The 22,291-nt window shown below is 45.0% G+C and overlaps 1 protein-coding gene across 1 annotated transcript in view; it reads left to right on the top strand.

Annotated features, from left to right (window-relative positions):
- Positions 1-22,039, top strand: part of LOC119383588 (integrator complex subunit 9) — a 35,011-nt gene extending 12,972 nt beyond the window's left edge. The window contains exons 11-19 of the mRNA XM_037651829.2: positions 7,646-7,749; positions 7,907-8,038; positions 8,129-8,184; positions 13,006-13,155; positions 13,480-13,566; positions 13,885-13,983; positions 19,109-19,219; positions 21,131-21,187; positions 21,883-22,039. Of these exons, the coding sequence (XP_037507757.1) occupies positions 7,646-7,749; positions 7,907-8,038; positions 8,129-8,184; positions 13,006-13,155; positions 13,480-13,566; positions 13,885-13,983; positions 19,109-19,219; positions 21,131-21,187; positions 21,883-22,002 (916 nt within the window). The 3' untranslated portion in view covers positions 22,003-22,039. The remainder of the gene's footprint in view (positions 1-7,645; positions 7,750-7,906; positions 8,039-8,128; positions 8,185-13,005; positions 13,156-13,479; positions 13,567-13,884; positions 13,984-19,108; positions 19,220-21,130; positions 21,188-21,882) is intronic.
- Positions 22,040-22,291: the final 252 nt, after the last annotated feature.

Genomic DNA, 22,291 nt, shown 5'->3' with positions numbered 1-22,291 from the left:
CGATGTCGCGAGGCCGTTTGCCTGGCTGCGGTCGCGGCGCGTTGATGGCGAATCCTCGTAGTCCCATCTGTCGGTACTGGCAGCGGCGGTATGTGTGGCCGGCCTCCCCGCAGTGGTAGCAGAGCGGGCGGTTGTCAGGGGCGCGCCAAACGTCGGTCTTCCTCGGCGCGGATCGCTGGCCGGCTGGCAGGCGGTATGACGTCGGTGGTGGCGGCGGCGGTGCCTGGTGGCGGAACTGCTGCGGCGGCGCGGCGTCTTGACGCGGGCGAGGAGGAGCGTTGCGGCGGACTGCAGCGGCGTAGCTGATCCCTTGTGGCTCAGGCTGCACTAGTTGAGGTGCTCGCAGGGATGCTGTATTTCCTGGCGCACGACGTCAGTAATCGAGTCTACTTCAGGCTGCAAGGACGGCAACAGTTTTCGCAGCTCCTCCCGCACGATAGCTCTCATCGTGTCTGGCAGGTCGTCGGATTGCGGCACTTGAACCTCCCCATAGGTCGTCGTGGGAATCCGGCGGTTGTACTGCCTCGTACGCATTTCAAGCGCCTTTTCGATCGTTGTGGCTTCCGAGGCGAATTCCGCGACCGTCTTAGGTGGGTTATGAACAAGGCCGGCAAAGAGTTCCTGCTTGACTCCTCGCATTAGGAAGCGGATCTTCTTCTCCTCGGACATAGCGGGGTCAGCATGGCGAAAGAGGCAGACCATTTCTTCAATGTATATGCCGATGTTCTCGTTCGGCAGCTGTACACGAGTCTCTAGCAGAGTTTCGGCTCTTTCCTTCCGGACGACGCTCGTGAACGTGTCCAGGAAAGTGGCGCGAAAAAGGTCCCAGGTTGTGAGCATGGCCTCTCGGTTCTCGAACCATGTTCGAGCGGTGTCTTCCAAGGCAAAGTACACGTTCCGTAGCTTGTCGTTATCAGTCCAGTTGTTGTAAAGGGCGACGCGGTCGTACCTTTCAAGCCAACTTTCCGGGTCTTCGAGCGGTGACCCACGGAAGGTAGGTGGCTCCCGCGGCTGATGTAGCAGCACAGGTGCAGGCACCATGGGTGCTGTCGCTGTCGCTGATGTGGTGGGCATGGTCGGGGTCTTCCTGGTCTTGTCGGGTAGAGGCCCGTACTGCCTGCGGCTGGCCCGCTGGTCGGTGTCTTCTTGACGGTGTGGGCTCTGCTCACGGCTTGACGGAGGCGTCCGGATCATGAAGGAACAGCACCTCCGCCAGATGTCATGTGGTCGTGACGTCAACGAAGGCAGCAGTGAACACGTCCGATATGAAACTCTTTATTTGGCCTAACTTGTGGCCGAGAAACTAAAAGTCAAACTACAGCAATACACTGATAGCGGCGGACAGAACGTCGACCGTCGATCAACTGACAAGTGGTCACGCGCGTCGGCTTTTATACAGGCGCTATTGAACTTTCCAGCTATATCGCTGGTGGCGGCCTAATCTCTAGACAAAGCTGGAACATTCGCGTGCGGGGCGCAATCTTAACAAACCGATCTACTACAATCGCGACGCTTCTAGAACACTACTTCGCCGACAGCGTCGAGCGTTGATAACCGTCCCTGCCGATCAAACCCAAATACATCAAAACAATACAAGAAGTGGGCGTGGCAATATCATCGAAGCTTTCCAAGTAAGCAAATTCAGCACCTTCGGCCACAACAGCAGTGACTGACGCTGAACACCGATGCAAGCTCTGGAGCGCGGTAAGAGGTTGTTTAGCGGTGGCGTTGACACCTTCATGACTGCATGGGTCCACTTCAGCAGCACCGGCAACGTCAACCTTGATCATGGCATCGATGCAGTCAGAAACGGCGACGTCATCATCTGCACCGATGAAGTCGCTTGCTGTACTCCCGTCCGAGAGCGCGCCCGGAAATGCTAAGTCGCAAAATTCACTGAGGCACCGTATGCCGTTGTCAGCAGTCATGACGCACCCAAAGTCATCATCTGGCACCAATGCCCTCAACTAAACAGTTCATGGCGGTGCATTGCTTGACGTCGTTACAAGCACCAGTCATCATTTTATCGGTACGAGCGGGTCAATGTTTAGTTCCGACTCCCGACTGAGAATTTGTCAGGACCGAAGCGAGAAGTGCATGAGTCCTCTAGCCGCAAGAGACAACGCAGCTCACAAACAACGAAGGAACAAGTCCCCACTGTCGACATCTTGGCAATGGCACTTGTAGCTTTGTAGCAAGCAGTCGCTGCTTTGGTGCGAAAAGCAAGAAAAAGCGTAGCCTCCAAGATGTATGTTTTATAACCGAAAATGCCAAAAATACATCACAACTTTCGGGCCCGCATGCCATCTTGCGCGAACAAACAGGGAAGGGAATGCGAACATTGCGACGAGGCTGCCGAGTGTCTCCGCATTCATCTCATTTTGGTGGCTTCGGCAATCGGCCCTTTTGAAAAACACTATGCTTGCGCGTTACAACCCACAGATCGCGCATCAAACAAGCCGGTGCACTCTCAAGCGCTGCGCAACCAACCAGATCAACGTAATGCAATGACATCGCCTTTTCATCACCTGCACGCAAAGAGTAATCGGAACTTGGCAGAACGCGGCCGAATATGACCAACATTTGTTAGAAAAAATGCACCCCCTGGAGTGTGGCGCGGTGCAGCGTTCGATATATCGGATGTTTCGCTGTGCGGGAGTTCGATATACGTGTGCACCAGCTTTATACTTTTGCATGGGAAATTCAAGGGCATTTCTGAACTGTTCGATATAGCCAATAATTCGATATATCCGAGTTTGATATACAGTCGAAACCCGCGATAACGAAATCCCGAGGGAACGAAATTCTCACCGCAGCGAAATATTTTCGGAGCACCGGCGAACGCCCATAGGAGTCAATGCATTTCGTAACTCGCGACTGCGAAAGATATTCATACCGCAGCCCCTCGTTAACAAAATTTTTGAAACACGAGTGCGCAAATAATCTGCTCTCGCAACATTAATTCTTTGAGGGTCTAATTTTTTCGTGAAGTCCAGTCCAAAAATGTGTAATTTTTTTATTGCTGAAATAAATTCTTCAGACGATTCTATTAGAGAAAAAAAATTGTCTAAAATTTTTTTCGTGACCGTAAAGTGACAAAAAAATCATTTTTGTTTTTACATACACATGGTTTTTCGTAGTAAAATCAAGCTAAATCCTAGTAAATCAACTTTAACAGTTTTTTATAAATAAAAATTATGCACTGTATTAAACATAGCTCACAGACATACAAAAATAAGCGCACCAGAGTACCTTTCCGGTTAAAAATGTTCGTGCTCTAACACTAAAAACTTTTCAGCGTGTGATAGTCTTTGAAGCATGGCTCGCCGCGCACGCTTTTCAGATGTCGCTCCTTGATCGTCATCGGAGTCTGAACTCGTCAAAAAATCGTCTGACAAACTGAAATCCAATGAATCAGATTCTAGTTCGGTACTTGGGGGATAGTCCGCATCGGAAGAATCGCTGCTCGACTCACCGGCAGCTGAGCAACCGGCGCGCGCTTCCATAGCGTAAGCGAACTGCGTCAGTGAGTCCACGGAAGAAAACTCTATGGTTGTGCGCCCGTCCGGAAAGCGAAACGAGTGAATAAGCTACAGTAATCCTTCGTCTTATCGCCAACAAGACGTAGTTAGTTTTTCCGAGACCCCAAAAGAGGAAACGCAATCATGGCGGCGTCGTTTGTGCAATTTAGCGCCGCATGGAAACATATGTAATCGCGCCCCGGGGAGCAATAAACGAGAGAGTAACAAGTGGTCACCCTTTGAGAGATTAGAAACGAAACAGCCATCAGCTTTGAGGGCGCAAGAAGAGAAAACCACCCGAAGGATGAAACCGAAACCTGCCGGACCGCGGGCGCGCGTTCTGATGCGCAATTGAAAGCCGCCGCGCCACTTTGGAAAGCAAAAAAAAAAAAAAGACGGAGAGACATCAGCGCATTAAAAAATTCCACGTATTCCCGAAGTGTGGCAGCACATTCCAAGCAAGAGAAATGGTCGAAGAAGGCGCGCGTATGAAACCAACCACTCCGCGGGCGCGCTCAGCTGCGCAAGCAATAGCCAGCGCGCCGTTTTGCGAAGCATAAAGAAAGCAACAACAGAGAGAGATCGGCACATGAAAAAAATTCCACGTATTCCCAAAGCGTGGCAGCACATGCAAAGCAAGAGAAATGATCGAAAAAGGCGCGCACTTTATACCAGCTGCACCGCGAATGCGCTCGGATGGGCAAGCGATAGCCGGCGCGCCGTTTTGGGAAGCAAAAAAAAATACAGCGGAGCGACATTGGCATATGAAAAAAATTACACGTATTCCCGAAGTGTGGCAGCACAGGCCAAGCAAGAGAAATGATCGAAAAAGGCACGCGTTTTAAAAATAAAGGCTATGCCATACATGTACGACGAAAACCCTTTGGTACCAGGAAGCTTCTGTCGTACATGTACAGTGAAAACCCTCAAGGGGTTAACTACATTCGAAAACTACTGAAATGCATTCATGCTACACTTAAATTGTGCAAAACTATCGCTACAGCGCACTTGAGAAGCAGCCACCATCATTGTTTACAAAAAACATAAGGCTGGCGACAATGATGATGATGATGATGGCTTGCCGAAACACCTCCTCGTTATCGCGGACTACATAGCCAAATCCGCATTCCTGATGGGGTTTTGTTCGTTGGCTTGGCTCTGTGCTTGGCTTTGTCGGCCTTGTGCGCACATGGTGGCATGTGTGGAGCCATTTGTGGAGCGTTTGTTTAATCGCTTGGTGGAACGTGAACTCTGTGTTGCGATTGCTTTGTCCGATTTCGCTGCCTGCGAAGATGCCGCCTCCAACGAAAAAGCGGGTTCATTACGCTGGAAGATCACTGGAGTGTTTGCTAGTGCAGCCTTAGCTGCACTAGCAACTGGATACAGTTGCTAGTAACTGGATACAGCTAAACCTTGACATAGTGAAGTCGGTAAATGTGCCAATTTACGAGTAAAATCTATGGCGTTCCCAGTTTCAGTCATTACTTTGTATCAGTTCAACAGAAGTCTTGTAAGCTGGTTTTACAGCAAAAGCTGTTATGAGATTATTTCAGCGGCCGTTTTTGGCGCCGTAGTTGTCCGCCGCCGCCACCGCCGGTGTCCGTAACCACTATCGCTCGAAATAAGAAAAAAAAAACGAAATAAGAAAAAAATTCCAGGACGGAACAAGGTTCGAACCAGGGCCCTCTGCGTGGGAGCCCAGCATTCAACCTCGGAGCCACGCCAGTGCTTGAAACTGCTTTGCAAATAGGTCCTATACAGGCTTCATGTCGGGAAGGAACCACATTAACATATGCAATATAGCGTGGTATAAGAGTAAAACAAGCACCAAGCATCGCACAACGCGAATTCTGTAACCAGGCGTCACACAATGCGAATTGCGCGAGTAGGTTGTTGAATGCTTCCAACCCATTACAAAGGGCTCCGCCATAATGCTTCATCGTCATCAGGCACAGCATCAACAAAGCGCATAATGCCTTACATGCGTTTAGCAGGTATACCATGGTTCTCCGTAGAATGACGAAAAATGGCATAGTGCCTGCTTCCCTTCTTCTCAAAAATTACATTGATTTATAGCGTAGCGGGTTCCTCGCAAGTGCACTTGTATTGGTTGCCAAGGAAGCCCATAAGCGCATGATCCATTTTCTCGGGGTCTCAGTAAAGTTCTTTGCCCCCCCCCCCCTCGCGCTCCCACGTCAACGTATGTTATACAGCATGGCAGGAGAGGGAAATAACGACCGGGCGTCACCCAATGCAAATTGCATAACTGGTGGGCCGTTTAAAGCTTCCAACCCATTACAAAGGGCTGAGCCATAATTCTTCATCGTCATCAGTCGTCGCGTCAACAAAGTGCACATAATGCCTTACAAACGTGTAGCTGGTGCCTCGCTTCTCCGTAGAATGACGAATAATGGCTTAGTAGGTGCTTCCCAACTTCACAAAAATTGTGAGTTATGGCGTAGTGGGTACTTGTATTAGTAGCCCCAAGAGAGCTTACAGCCGGCTCTAGAAACGCCGCTCTTGCCGTTTTTTCCGCTGCGGTTTCAGCACAGGCCTGGCGTTTTTATCACAGAAAACACACATAACTTTGTGGAGTTTGGTAGCGGTGCTGCAAGTAACTGTAAGCAGCTAAAGAAAAGGTGTCCGGATCATTTTAAAAATGTACTACAGCAGTGCACCTACCAGAAATGAAAACTTTTATTTGTGGTAGAAGCACCTGTACCTCCTTTCCTCATCGAGACCCTTTTCATAATCCGCAAGTGCGCTTCCCTGCGCTGCATATCTGCCCAACTGGTATGCTCCTGTCGTCCTTCTAGTGGAGACGAAGTCCTAGTTGCACGTGCTAGGGCTTTTCTATCATGCGTGTTTATATCAAGAGAGTTGGGTCTACATTTTCCATATCGTAGTGCAATCACACTGCACTTGAACACGCTGTTTGCAGTAAGTGACTAGCCGCCATTAGTTGGGCTAACTGCATCGCAGGAAAGCTAGCTTTACAATTATGAAAAGCGTCTAAAGAATGCATTCAGTTGCACCTTTACCTCCCAGTTCCATTTAAAAAAGATGCTGCTCCACATCGGTGGCAATACTGCAACATCCTGCACCTGATTTTAAAAAATCTCGCAAAAGCAGCATGTTAACAACTGTTTAACCACTGGCACCAGGAGTATTTTCAGTTTATTTTTATTTATTTTTTTATATTGTTTATTTCACAATACTGCAGGCTATAACAGGCCCAAGCAGGAGTAGAAAATGAAACAAAGTAAGCAAGAAACTCAAAGTAAACTAAAAAAAAACTGGATTACAAATTGATAATGCCACTAGTAATTGACCAGGGTTTCACGACTAAACATATAATACGTACTTGGTAACAAGCAAATAAAAATGATAATTAAACAACAATTTTTTTTCCAGTGCTGCATGAACATTAGCCTCCTCAAAAATAAATTTAAGAAGAGCATGCCAATCGGAAATTTTTGTGCAAATTGCCTTGGCTGTCCTTTGCAGTAGCAGTGAAACTTTGTTACAAGTATCAAAATATAGTAAATAAGCACACTTCATTGAATTGAGGATATAGCCTACCGTAAAATCCCGAGGAAGCGCCCCTACCCGAGCGAGCGTCCCCCTCCCTTTTTCTGGAGATTTGAAATATCCACAAATGGGGGGGGAGCTCCCCCCCCCCCATGCCCTCTCGCCATTTTCAATGCTTCATTCACTGTTTTTATTCACTTGACGAGGGCTAATAACGACTATGAATGCATGCCTATTCAATAACGCATTTCATTGGAAGCACGCGCGGCTCTTCCGCCACCATCTTGAATTTTGATTCGTGACCGAGCAAGCGCCCCTCCAATCTTGTCGGATTAGCTTTGACCGTAGTGGGGGCGGTGCTTGCTCGGGATTTTGCGGTATGCGGTGTTCTGTGAACATGAAGTTATTAAGAGTTGAATGTTTCTGTATATCTAGATTTTTGTCATTTTGATGGTCATTATACCAAGGTTTTACTGCGTTCATGTCTGTAGTCCTTTTTTTTTTTAAAGAAAAGTACATGTTAGAATCGTTCAAATTTGTGCGCAATACCTGTTGTTCCTGACATTGTATCCTTCTATCTGTTAAATACCTAGGCTTTCCTCAGCCAAGCAAGCGAAAGTGTATATACCTGAAGAGCCATTCCCTCATGCTCAGTTGGTCCGTGGCGGCCGGTTAAAACCCTTTTCCAGCATCAAAGGTGCGAATTTTCTTTGTAGCTTTAACATTCTTTTTCTCTATTCTCTCACTTCCAAACCTTTCTTTTATTGTATCGTTAGACCTAGGAAGTACAAATAGCTGGTGTTTCTGCTTCCCTTGCATGCCTCTGATTTGAATTATGTTTTATTTCTTTCCAGCTGAAGGATTCACTGCTGATTTTCACACTCCTTGCATCGTGTTTGCTGGCCACCCTTCTCTTCGCTTTGGTGATGTGGTTCACTTCATGGAGCTCTGGGGGCCGTCACCAAACAACGTCGTCATATTCACAGGTGCGTTGGCTAATTCATTAGTAAGTGAAGCTCATTCAAGAAAGTAAATTGCTGACATTTTCTTTCATGTGCTTTTTTTTTTTTTTTCAGAACCCGACTTCAACTTGGCGGAAGCAATTGCACCTTTTCAGCCCATGGCTATGAAGGTTAGTTGTGTTTGTTTCATATCGTTTTTGTGCCCTTGTGGCTTCAATAAGCATTTTATTAGTGTTGATTAGGCGGATACTACATGAGACAAACTCGTTATAATAGGTAGTGTCCTGAACATGATGTTTGTGATGTAGTTGCGGCTCCTGCTATCACTTCCGCCACAGCATGCAACGAGCAGAGGTATGGCCTCAACATTTACATTATTTTATGAGTGATTTTTACTGTGTACTTTCTCAGAGAAAGCTCAAAGCGTTCACTCTTCACTTGCATAGTTCATAATGCCAGCATTGTGACAGCAAGTGTTGCAATTGTCGATTGAGGTTCTTCACATCTACCTTTTGTATGTGGCTGCATGCTTGTTGATTTAATTAGTAAACGAGTTTACTGCAATTTATATATAAGTGGCTGATAAAGCTGCAAACATTATTTTGTGTAGTTTATAATATATACTTAGGTATCGCTACCATCAGTGCTGGACAGTATCGAAGATACATGTATCTTAGATACTATCTTGATACTCTTTGGATATCTTGTACCTGTATCGCGATACGTCTCGCAAGACGTGTATGAGTACCTGTATTTCCGATACATTGAAGAATGTATCGTGTATCTTAAGATATAAGATACTGCGATCGCACCACCATCGTGCGAAACAATAAACGTTGGGCGAACGCTGCTTCTCAAGCTGGTAGTGTTGCCACTAAGTCACCAGGATAAAACTAAAGGCTGTGACATTATTCTATATTTCCATCAGAGTTTTCCAGCGAGGATAGACGATGAGCTGTGTGCGTCCCTATTGGTGGAGCAGAGTCACGTGGTGGTGCTCGCGTCGTCTCGATAGACAAGCGCGCGAACGCCCGGACAACCTTTCGTTTTATCGCTTTTTCTTTTTAGTTGTGGTAGTGCCCTGACACTTGGCACTTAGCAGCTGTCCTGTGCCGCGTACTCCAATGCGCGCGGCGTTTTTCGCACAAATGTGATGCCGCTGTAGTGTCAGTATTGAAGTTTCTCTTGCGTGGTGCTTCGTTATGAAGTCTGAAGAATGCAAGCTTGGGGGATTGCTTTGCGTCTAGTGGCTTTCACACATCGGCAATTTGAAGGATCTCGTGGATGTGTGTTTGACTTACATGCACTAAGATTAACTTATATGCAAGTAATATTCCAATAGCTATAGCACCACCGGTACAGATGCTGGATCTAACAAAACAAGCATTCACATAACTGCTATCTTGGCATCTTGTTTTCTTTTATTCAAAGAGTTTTTAAAATAACTATTTCATTATTAGCACAAGTTTTTTCTTAGCTGTCCTTCTTTTCCATCCCATACATTACACATCGTTACGAGGTTTGTTAGAGAGCTTTATTCGTAAGGCACTGGACGGCGAGTGTCAGCCAGTACTGCACGTCGTTCTTCTCTTCCTTTCTACTCCATTGTTGTTGTCGCTGCTACTCTTTCGCTGTAGATTAGACCCGCTAAGATTGCTCATCTTGCAGACGAAGCTCTCCGGGCGAGAAGTCAGTTGGAGGGTCGCTGAGTAAAGGGCTTCAGGCGTGCTATATGCATGACTTCGGTCTTGAATGACCGTCTTCCACTGGCAGTTAGGCATGCAATCCTATAATTCAACTCACTAAGGCGCTCTGTCACAACAAACGGTCCAACATAGTCAGCGAGGAGTTTTTGACTCAGTCCACGTTTCCGCACCGGAGTCCATAACCACACTAGGTCACCAGGATTGTAGGTGACCTGACGGTGTCGACTATCATACCGGGATTTATAGTGCTCTTGTGAAGCTAGAGTACGCAATCGGGCGAGGCGCCGAGCCTCCTCCACCCGGCAGAGGGTTTCCGCGATACAAGCGTCGTTGTGACTGCAGAAAGCAAACATAGTGTCCAAAGTGTACCTCGGTGGACGAGCGTAAAGGAGGAAAAAAGGGCTGTATCCAGTGGTCTCATGCTGCGCGGTATTATATGCGTACGTGACGAACGGCAGCAATATGATTCTATACAGTTTTTTCTGGTCTGCTTACTGCAGTATGCCTTTAACGTGCTGCCAAGGCATACGTTCTCTGATTTATCCTTGCTTTAAACTGTCTGCATCATTTCTGCTACTGTTTACATACTTATAGTCCTCCTGAATTTACTCTTATGTAAAGGCAATGTTGAGAGCAAATATATAATACACTGGGCACGCCTGGCGTATACAGTAACAAAAATACTGCTCACTATTAAGTAAAATCACGAAATTGAGTTTCTATTGTAATAACACAAATTATTAGAAGCCATTTTAAATATGTTAGCAAAGGTATTCGAGAAACATTGTGATACCAAATGCTCCGTTTTTCTCATGAGCGTCCCATCGAGCCCTTTTAGGCTATTCTTTTATAGGCACTGGACTTAATTCTCACAGCTATTAGGGGTTACACGCCGCGGCGGTCTAGTGGTTATTGTGCTTGACTGTTGACCCGAAGGTCGCGGCGGCTGCATTCGGATGGAGGGAAAATGCTGGAGGCCCGTGTGCTTATATTTAGGTTTTAGAACCCCAGGTGATCAAAATTTCCGGAGCCCGCCATTACAGCGTCTGCCATAATCATATCGTGGTTTTGGGACGTCAAACGCAACAATTGTTATTAACTATTGGGGGCACTGCTTGTATAGTGTTTCTATGCTTATTCGCTGTGCTTGATGCGCAACTGCTTTCCTATTTTACTTAGGTATATTTGTCTTCCTTGTTTAGGCTTCCATATATTCTATTACTGTGACTAATCACCAGGTAATCAGAGCTGTAAGTGGCATTAGTCTGAATAGCGGTGGTGTCCTGTGGCGCTTTGTGCCATTGTGCCACTGTACAATACGTCTGAATCGTTTCTGGGCGGCACATGTTCTTGGTGACGTACGCCTGTCCGGTGATCCGTTATTGCAAAAACCGTAATACGTTTACGGGCAAGGTAGAACTCCACAGTGGTATTTGCACCATCGTGCGGAGGCTTCTTATTGAAGTTCTTATGATTACATGACATCCCGCTAGCTGGTCGGCAAGCAGAGCAGCGACTCCCATCAATTACAAAAGCGACAAGCAAAAACCTCTATCATCAAAGAGCATAAATTGCTGTCATGTTAAGCAGCTAAAGTAACGCCAATAAGTTCTTTCGGAATGAAACTAATATACCTTGAGCAAGAAGTACAAAACTTTTGAGAGAGTAACACTCATTCATTCAAATGAAACAAAATTGGTTGCAGTTAATACATTTTCAAGCGAACATTTTCGTGCATAGGCGTGCTACATTATATAGATATATAATAACAAATTTGAGAATGTATCGAAGTATCTTAAGATACAATTGGAATGTATCGTATCGGATACAAAACAAATTTCTTTTCGTATGAAGGGTACAAAGGCAATGCAGTCAATATTAACCCATAAGGTTCTTTTTTTTTTAATCCATCGATATTTTACACCTTGTTGATTTTTCTATGTCTTGCGGACAGCAAGCTTTACTTCTACCCAGCAACTGGAGACTTACAAAGAGGGTTCAACTTAAATTGAGGACGACAGAGCGAGTGATGGAAATGAAAATGATAGGTGTAACCTTAAGAGACAGGAAGAGAGCAGAGTGGGTCAGGGAACAAACGGGGGTTAAGGACGTCATAGTTGAAATCATGAAGAAGAGATGGATATGGGCCGGGCACGTAGCACGTCGGCAGGATAACCGGTGGTCATTAAGGGTAACTGACTGGATTTCAAGAGATGGCAAACGGGTGAGGGGGAGACAGAAAATTAGGTGGGTAGATGAGATTAAGAAGTTTGCAGGTATAACGTGGCAGCAGAAAGCACAGGACCGGGTTGATTGGCGGAACATGGGAGAGGCCTTTGCCCTGCAGTGGGCGTAGACAGGCTGATGATGATGATGATGTCTGTATGGCGGACAAAGGATTTGAGTGAACGATTGTAACTGAACCTTTCATTGCTGCAGGTTCCTCTGTTTATGAGGGTAACAGGCGTGCCTTTTTATGGCTTTGCTTAGAAAATGCTGAAGCTGCATGTGCAACGGGCACAAGATAATATTCAGAACCAGCACATACGTGTCTTCAACGTGTCTTTGCTGGCGCACATATTGACTCTGGTGATTATTTAAGGTTAGATTATCTTTTTTTCTTTCAAAAATCTTGAAACTTTAAATGTGGAAGAATGAGATCCAGAACCTGTACAACTAAAGTTGCTACGTGTAGTGCCTACCGTGGTGGGGATACATCGCATTTATCGGGCACTTAGTGCAGTGAGGGCTTGCTGCTCATTTTTGCCTCTGTAGATTGGTTTCATTATCACAGTTAACAGTAGAATATGCGCAGCCCCAAGAAATCACCGGTCGTGTGCTTTCTCAGTCGACTACACCATCATGAAAAGCGTGTTTCCAAGTTGTTTCAGTGCACTGAAAGACTCATTTTACGCTTCCAGATAAAAAAAAAGGCGCATAACGACTCAACACTGATACCTATTACTTCACTTCTCGCTTGCGGCGGTTTTGAATCGCAAACTTGTGGTTATACACATGAAAAAGCGTTCAAAATTTGCCGACTTTGCTTTTGTGCCACCCATGCTACTTGTTATTGCCCACTACAATTAGCAGGCTACATCACTGGTCAAAATTGGAAGCCTTTCAGACCCCTTGTTTGCAAACAGTGAAAGTGTCTATAGAAGGATGGATGGAATGTGCCCTTTCAGCATCCTTAATACTGGAAGCACAAATTCGACACAGGGTAGAGAAGGAACACTGATGCACAGGACAAGCGCTTTCAGCGTGTGTCTCTTCTGCGTGCAGGCCCTGTGCTTCCCCATCGACACGAGTCTCAGCTTTGTACAGGCCAACAAGCTCATCCGCGACCTGAAGCCCACCAACCTCGTTCTACCCCTGCAGTACACGTTGCCACCTCCCTTGCAGCCACACCGCAGTGACCTGGTCATTGAAGCGGTGTGTAGGAATTTACGCCACGTTTACCGGATTCTAAAGTGCACTTTTCTTTTCTGGGAAGTTCACTAAATGTTTGCTTGTGGACTGAATCCGAGTACATCACAAAAACGACAACAGTGACAAGCTTTCATCATTGATATGATAAATTCAATCCAGTCCAGATTTCGCTGAAGCTGCCATAGGTTTGTGCACGCCCTGTAGTAGTCTTGCGTGGCAAGCCTAGTACAACTCACTTGGCATGAAAGCATAGCACATGTTGTAGATATCTGCAAAATATAATTTTGTGTAACCTTGACTTCTTTCTATGACTTCTTTTTGATGCAGGAATGTGAGGTACAAACCTACACACGTGGCAGTATTGTTCACATTCCAGTTCAGCGGAGGTACCAGAGAATTGAGATGACTGCTGAGGTAGTACGACCTTGTTTTTTCCATCTAAGTTGTGTTTAACAGATTATTTGAACTTATTAGTATTGTTTTCTGTGCGTATTCGTAGCTGCGTGCATTTCAGTTATTAAACTCTCCAGGCCATCAAGCTTGTATTTATGTTGCCATGTGATCTGAGCGAATGAAGGGATAGATTTGCAGTGTATGGTATGACCTAGTGGTGTACGTAGTCGCACTTTCTTTGACTTGATGCACCTTTCTTTTTTCTCCTGTTGTTGGTTTGCATGCAGAAGACTAAGTGCTGTGTGTATAATAAACTGTGGGACATCACTTTCTTTCCAGCTGGCTGAGTCTGTAGTGCCTGTGGAAGTGAAGTGTGGGCTGGGCATTGCAACTCTTACTGGCGCACTTCACGTCAATAACAACCGCTGCATGCTCAAGGTAAGCTGCCTGTTTTTTCACTTGGGATTCGTAGGATACGACAGGTCGGCCTGCTTATCTGTTCTTTTGAATGTCATTAATTCATTTACCCTTAAAGGGGAACTCCGGTGCATTTTCGACCATATTGAGATAACGCTGTTTTCAAATAGTATTAACAGTCCTGTAGAAGCAAGGGTGGTTCATTTTGCCGAGAGACTCGTCAGTAATTTTAAATAAGCAATAAACGATGAGTCGAAACCAAAACAGGGAGCTGAGCTGCTCCATGCTGGGTATGCGATGACGTCACGAAGTGCGCTACATGCCGCCACGGCTGGCCAGGTTGTAAGCATAGCACACGCGCTTCATCTATCACGCGAAAAGCAAGCTGGCGATGTCATATGACGCAGAATCACGCTGTGGCAACCCGTCTCAACTTACCAGTGACGAGTTCGGCGATGATTGCAGCTACTATATGAGCGCGGAAGCATCGTCTTTTGATTTCGACCCGCAGGCGCGTGAAGTAGCTGACGTGCCCCGCATCGATCTCCTCGTTGCTCATTATTGTGCGTGCTTACTGTAAGACCAGATGTCAATGACGACTAACATGCAATGCAACTAACAAAGCCGAACAACTTTGCTCGCGTCGTAGAAAGTGCGCGCTGCAACCATCTGCTGGGCGAGGAGGGGTCGGAATAGAGTAGGCACGTTACGTCACATACACAGGGGGGCCCGTATCAACAGGCGTGATTCCGGAATTGGCTACCAATATTAAAATTCGTTTTCTAAAAAAACTAAATGACTTACGGTTGTATAATTTGGCACATATCATCAGGGCACCGAAGAGAACATATGCTGAAAATTTTATCGAAATCGGTGAATATCGAAAAATCCCCAGAGTTCCCCTTTAAGGGTTCCTTGTGATGCAAAGCATGAAGGAAGGAGGAGAATCATCCTGAAGGAAAGGAATGTGCTATAGATGGGAAAGTTTTGACAGGAAACAAGAACAGTAATAAATGTTACAATAAATGCATGAAAAACAACAGTTACATGGCATCAAGACTATCATTAAGGAAATAATAACAAGTGTTGTACAAGAGTAATACATTTGCAGCACATAACATTGGGATTGGTTGTATAGTCGATTACAGAGCTAAGCTGTGGCATTGTTGAGGTAATCAACGACGAGAGCTTACCTGCATTGCCGCAAATGCAGAGTGGCATGGGCTTTGTAACAGAAGGGACAGACGCGAAAGCCGGTCGAAGAAGACCATGATGGCCATTGCTTATTTATTCCAAAAATAATGTCTGTGCGTGCCCCTGCCCACGTCCTCTTTCTCCTTTAATTTCCAACACATTTCCGGCCACGGTGGTAAGCTTAGAGTGGGAAATTCGGTGAGTCACTGTCTATAAGCGTGGATGCCACAGGTATCAAACCACCTAGCGATGAGCAGGGTTTGGGTAACCTTGTTTTTTGCATGGCGAGGCACAGCAGTTCATTGGCAGAATACTATCTTGTCTGGGAGGTCGACGTTTCAGTTGGGAAAGATGAGTTTGAGTGAGCGACGTTAGTTCAAGATTGCCTGCTGCATCTGCTCTAGCTTGCGTTCGTGGTTGGTGGTTAACATGCTCAACGTATCGCTATGTAGTTACTAGTCATTTTGCATCCACTAGCATGAGTATTCTCAAGGGCACGTTGAAAAGATGTACCGAAATCATCGCTGAGGATCTAAATATAAGCCTCTTCTGTAGGTTCATGGGGGTCCGATGCAGATATGCATAAAGGCTTGCTTTTTTATCAGTGCTGCCAGCATTTGTGCACATTCCTCTTAACGTTCTCATGCAAGGACTGTGTTGAAGGTATGGTTTTGTGACGTCTGTATTGTGACTGAACAGTTGATGTGCCCAATAGTTTGTTCGTTTTGTTTTGCTGCTGTCTCGATCAGGGACACCACTGCTTTCAGCCACTTTATCTTTTGCCTTTGTCAGATTATTCTGTCACGTTCTTCTTTGGCACTTCATACAATTCCACAAGCAGTGAATTGCAAGTGTTGACTGTGGTGCTTTCCTCTTGTGTTCTACTACTCAGTTTCTTGATTTTCTTGTGAAGATAACTTTTGTCTTTTGGTCTTCCGTTGTCCTTTCTAGACCAATAGCCAACATTCTCACATGACGGCTCCGCTTTTTGCATTTGGTGTATATTTCAGTGACTCTCTCTGGTTATCAGCTAGCGACCATTCGTATGACAGAGAGAAAGATCCCAGAGTTTTTCTGGTTGTGTCATTTGCTGATGGCATTTCTTCAAGGTCTTTTCTCAGTGTAACACTGTTATATACGGCTAGAAGATTAGCACCAATACCTTCAGCTCTTTCAGGGAGGTTGTTTGCTGCTGTAAGCATAATTACTGCTCCTTTCTTGGATATTCTGTTTTGAGTTGTTGGAATGTCGGTGTTTATCTGCTGGTGACTGTTTGCAAACGGGACCTCTTCGTGACTACCTCAAGGCACTGGACGCAGTGCTTACTCGGCAAGGTCTCGCGATGCAGCTGCATACTTGAAAAGTGTGAACATTTGTTTCTGCAGGTGCCCTTTTCTGGTCACAGCTGGGCATTGCTGCAGTGGCGATGTCTTCCATTGATACTGCTGACATGAAAAGCAGGTCTTCTTCTTTGTGGTAGCAGCACATTAAGTTTGCTGTAGACAACTCTGTTTCAATGTTGCCTATGTTGCTACTATCACACGTAACCTGTGTTAAGGGGGGACGTGGCTTTCGGTACCAACTTTCTTATTTCTTCATGGATTTTGATGAAAATTGACACACTTATTTGAAATGTTTTTTTAATGCTACTGTAGAAATTTCATGGATATATCTTTACAACTTTTTGATGTACAATATATTTCACCTTCTGCTCTTGTTCCGAGTCTGACTCGCTTAAAAAATGCGATAGGAAACTCGTTCAAAGTGCTATGCATTCTAAGATGTCTGATTGCGGGCATGACATTCTTAGACTTTTTTATTTGCAACAAATTTTTTTTTAGTTCACATTTTTCATGAGGTGACTGTGCAACAGGCATCGAGGCTTTGTGCAACTCGTCAAATAGCTAATTATCAAAAGGCCATACTGAAAAAGCAAGAATATCAAGCCCTGAACTGTGCTTCAAGGAATATAGAACAAAAAACGGAACTGAAATAGACCCAGCGGTCACTGAAAAATCAGCGGAACAAGCGAAGCAGGAATCAAGAAAAGTCGTTTTGAGAAAACGGCTTTTAAGATGGGAGAGGCTTCATTGCTTGCGTGTACTTTGGCAACGAAGTCAGCACAGAAGTTCTCCATCTTTGCAATTGATTTGAATGGGCGCTGTTATGGTCTGTCCACGAGTCAAATTAAGGTGGGAGGTAATCCTGCTCCTCAAACGAGAAAGGTTCTTTCAAGTCCTTTTCAGCTCGCTCGTAGTCATCGATGACGTGATCTAGCACTTACCCGTCATACTGTTACCCATCATACTGTAGCACTTACCCGTCATACCCGCCATACGTCCACGAATGCGCCAAAGCGTTCTTGGCACGTAGTAGTTCTGAAGAGGCCGGTTCCACGAGGTGCAGGAGCTGCACAGCCTCCATGATAATACAAACGGCTTCAAGGCGGGCGAGCTTGCGCTTCTCTATCAGGCTTGCAAATGGCTGCTTCATGTCAGGTGATGATTTTATCGAGTGTGCGGAGTCCTCCGTCATCAGCGGTCCAGGATGATGACATGTATAGCTCCTGGGTTTCATGGCACCAAATGTAACGGAAGGGACAGACGCAAAAACCGGTTGAAGAAGACCATAGAGGCGATTGCTTATTTATTCCAAGAATAGTGTCTGCACGTGCCCCTGGCAACATCCTCTTTTTCCTTTAATTTTCCACAGGCTTATCAACAAGCAGTGAAAAGACGTTGAACGCTTGTGCGTTACCCGGCATTGGATTAGCAGAATTCATATGAATTCCCCAACAGATGCCTTCGTACCCTGCACCCTAATATGCAAATTCATATTCTGTTGGTTCCTTCCGCAGTGTGATTGCATCCTTCTAATTCATTTATCACTTGATGTAGCATCTTCAAATGTGTAGCTTAAAAGAGAGTGAATGCGAGCCAGTTGGTACGTATCTATAGTTAAAAACAGCGCGAAGTAGACACAGGCAAGTCCTGTGTACCTTCTTGTCCGTGTCTACTTCATATTGTTTTTAACTGTGGAAATGTGTAGTGCTCTTATACCAGTGGAATAGCCAGCAGTCCACTCCATGTGACTTTCTGCAGGTACTTCATGTGCTTTCATTGAGAGTTCCCTCTTATCCATAAGGAAACAACAGCACTCTTCTCAGCACTAGACAAGCTAACCTAACACTTACTCAAAGCAAGCAACATTCTTATACGCTGGCTCAAACAGACATTGGCATGATCTGTGTATCCAACTGTTCAAGCCAAACTAACTGTGCTCTGAGCAAGGCACACAGAATAAGTCCATCACTCTCGTGATCAAAGTTTGCAACTTTATTTATGCAGGGCTTATTCCAGCAGTATATACTACATGTCTAGAAGAAAACACAGCCAGTAATTGGAGCAGCCTTCTTTTTTTTTTTAACGTCCAGAACTTCTTTTTAAATGAATGTTGAATAGAAGATTCAACGAGAACTTTGGCAGCAGTTTCTGTGGCTTCGAGTGATGCTGCTCCGCATAACGTGTTAGACACTGCAGTATCACTCCAGGCCACACGAATCTTTGCTATTGAGCTTGTCACCGAGTGTGCCTATTTTCATGCTTCTTTGAGATTTCTTTGGATATTATGAGTTTCAGATTATAAGTATTATTTTCTGGTTTCTGTTAGTGTCGTTTCAATGAGGTTTCACTGTATCCTCCTTTGCCTGTCCCTCCCTCTCTCTCTGAAGAATAACCATTCTTAGTTGACTGTCATGAAGGCTAGAGAGGGTAAAAAAATATTCTAGTTGGGTGTTGATTTTGTGTAAGTTGGCTGAATTACATAGATGTGCTTAGTTGATTACAAAAGTTGGTGCGTTTGGTCGATGCCGTAATATGGTATCCTAGTAAATGGCCATGTGACTGAACAGCCTGCCGCACAAGTTACTTATGGTTTGAGTGATGTTTTGCAGCCCCTGCAGAAAGAACCAAGTGGAAGCAAGAAGTGGAACGGCCAGACGCCCCCGAAGATCTACACGTGGGGAAGCCTGGACGTCACTGAATTCGCAAGGAAGTTAGATAAGGTATGTTGAACACTCAGTACAGCAGGCACAGGCTTTCTTAACCCTTTGAGGGTTTTCGGCGTACATGTACGGCATCACCTAACAGGCACCAAAGGGTTTTCGTCATACCTGTACAGTATTACCTGTATGTTTAAAACGTACGCCTTTTTAAATCATTTCTCTTGCTTGGAATGTGCTGCCACACTTTGGGAATACGTGGAATTTTTTTCATGCGCCGGTGTCCCTACGTTTTTTTTTTTGCTTCGCAAAGTGGCGCACCGACTGTCGCTTGCGCACCGAGCACACCCGCGGTGCGGCTGGTTTAAAATGCATGCCTTTTTCGATCATTTCTCTTGCTTTTAATGTGCTGCCACGCTTCGGGCTTCGGATGTTATCGCTTCTCGCGCCCGCAAGGCTGAGGGCTGTCCGGTTTCTGATCTCTCAAAGGGTGACCGCTTGTGACTCTCTCATTTATTGCTTCCCAGGGCGCAATTACATCTGTTTCCGTGCAGCGCTAAATTACACAAACGATGCCTCCGTAGTTGTGTTTCCTGTTTTGGGGACTCGGAAAAACTAACTCCGTCTCGGTGGTGATAAGACGAAGGATTACTCTAGCTTTTTCACTCATTTCGCTTTCCGGACGGGCACACAACCACAGGGTTTTCTTCCGTGCGCTCACTCACACAGTTCGCTCACGCTATGGAAGCACGCGCCGGTTGATCTGCTGCTAGTGAGTCGAGCGGCAATTCTTCCGATGTGGACTATTCCCCAAGTGCCGAATCAGAATCTGATTCATTAGATTTCAGTTCGTCAGACAAGGATTTTCTGACGAGTTCAGACTCCGATGATCACTCTGTGTGGAGCCATGCTTCAAAGACTATCACACGCTGAAAAGCTTTTAGTGTTACAGTACAAACATTTTTTACCGGAAAAGTATTCTGGTTTGCTTATTTTTGTATGTCTATGAGCTATGTTTAATACAATGCATAATTTTTATTTAAGAAGTATCATATAAGTGTTTTTTTTTTTTTAGGATTTTGCTTGATGGGGTTACTACGAATAAACCATGTCTATGTAGCAACGAAAATGATTTCTTCTCACTTTACAGTCACACAAAAAAAATTTCAGACAATTTTTTTCTTAAAAAGAATCGTCTGAAGAATGTATTTCAGCAATAAAAAAAATTACACATCTTTGGACTGCATTTCGCGACAAAATTCGACCCTCAAAGGGTTAAAGGGACACTAAAGAGGAACAATCAATCAGTTTAGATTGATAAATTGTACTCTGGGAACTCTAAAGTCATTACTTTCACCATCATAGGTTTATTAATAGAGGAGAAAAATCAAGGTTAAAGTTTCATTTTCGAATTTCGCGCCAAAATATCTGCGCGTGACGTCACGGATTTCAAAGTATATATTTCGCATTTTAGCGACATTGGCTCAACGAAATTTCCTGAAACTAAGTATTTTTAAGTCTATGGACCCCTCAGAGGACAGTGTACTTAATCTTTACTGACTAGAAACTACATAGGACCTAGTAAACGCCGTGAAAATATATGACATCACGACGTTTGGTGTGGGAATTTCAATGGGGCGTCACTACCCGCATTTTCTTTTTGCACGTTTCCTCGCCTACCAAGCCTCTTCTCACAGCAGGTGGGGTGATTTTGGAATTGTGAAAGAGTAATTTACTAATAGAAAAATTGTTTTTCTTTTGTAGTGTCTCTTTAAGTGAATAATATAGCACAGCCTGTTGGGCTTGTAATGACGCTAGATTCCCATACCTCTGGTAGTTCCATCATTCTGTTCCCAGCGCTCCAATGCTGAACAGAGAGAGACGTTGGCTGTTGTCTCGAGGTGGTCCCTGCCCTTTTGACAAAAGTACATGGCATATACTGTATGTTTTCTTTTTCATTTAAATGCTGTGCAGGCTGGATTCACTGATGTCAAGGTGGAGAACACCGCATCTGGGATGATTGTTCATTTGGTAAGTAGAATATAGTGTCGCGATTGACATGGAATACTTGATTACTGCAATTCATGACTGTTTGCACTGCCAGGAGCTGACGAAAGGACAAGCGGTGAAAAAGATACACGCAGGGTGATGCACGTACTAACAACTGATTTATTTCTATGCCAGACAGTTACTTATGTACGACAGAAAGGAAGAAAGGAAAAATGACAAAAAAAAAAGAAACAGCAGAAACCAGAAAGCACATGTTACATATCATAAAAATAAACACTTGCTAAGCAATCTTGTCTAAAGTGTCCCGGCTGTCTTTAAAAATTCAATTCCTTTTTGCGATAGAATATTCGAAGATGAGCTGATGGAGCCTTCGCTGGTATGAATAAGAAGAGCTTCAGTAATTTCTTTTTCCGTTTGATTAGATGCGTGCTTCAACACTTCGATGTCATAAGTGAGTGTCTGGCACGGAAATATACCAGTTGTCATTATTCGCATCATCCCGGGTGTGTCTTTTTTCCACTTGTCCTTTTTCCAGTTCCTGGCAGCGCGAACAGTCATGAAGTCATAGCAACTAGCCCCCCATAGCAGCTTTTCTTGATTACTGTGACATCGGCTGTAAATATCAAAACAGCTAGTGGATTAAGCGTGCATCACCCTTAATGTGCTGGATTGATAGCCTGATCTTTGTTTTCGTTTTTTCTTTTTTCTTTGCTCAGCCGAACGAAGACACGATCATCCAAGTGGACGAGCACTCAACGCATGTATTTTGCGAAGGTGACTACGCCGTTCGAACCCAGCTCAGAGACCTCTTGCTGCAGTGTCTCAACAAATTTTAAGAATGTGTAAAAAAGAGCAATAAAGGATAGGGACTTAGTACTTATCCTATGAGTCTGGTTTAAGCTAGTTGTTGCCAACATTTGTGACTTCACAGTGGTGGTGAATAATTTATGCGAGGAAGGACATCGCACACATTATACCATTCACTTCATATCCTCAAGGTATTTCCTCCTTATTTAGCTGAGACTGGCTTTTCGAAAATGAAGCTGCGTCCAGAACCGTACTAAATAGCATCTCGTTAAGTGCAGTCCGATGTGGTATGTTGTAGCGTATGGTCGTACAGTGGCA

Source organism: Rhipicephalus sanguineus, chromosome 2 (assembly GCF_013339695.2).
Source record: "Rhipicephalus sanguineus isolate Rsan-2018 chromosome 2, BIME_Rsan_1.4, whole genome shotgun sequence".
Taxonomy (NCBI): Eukaryota; Metazoa; Arthropoda; class Arachnida; order Ixodida; family Ixodidae; genus Rhipicephalus; species Rhipicephalus sanguineus.
This window is presented reverse-complemented; position numbering and strand designations above follow the sequence as displayed.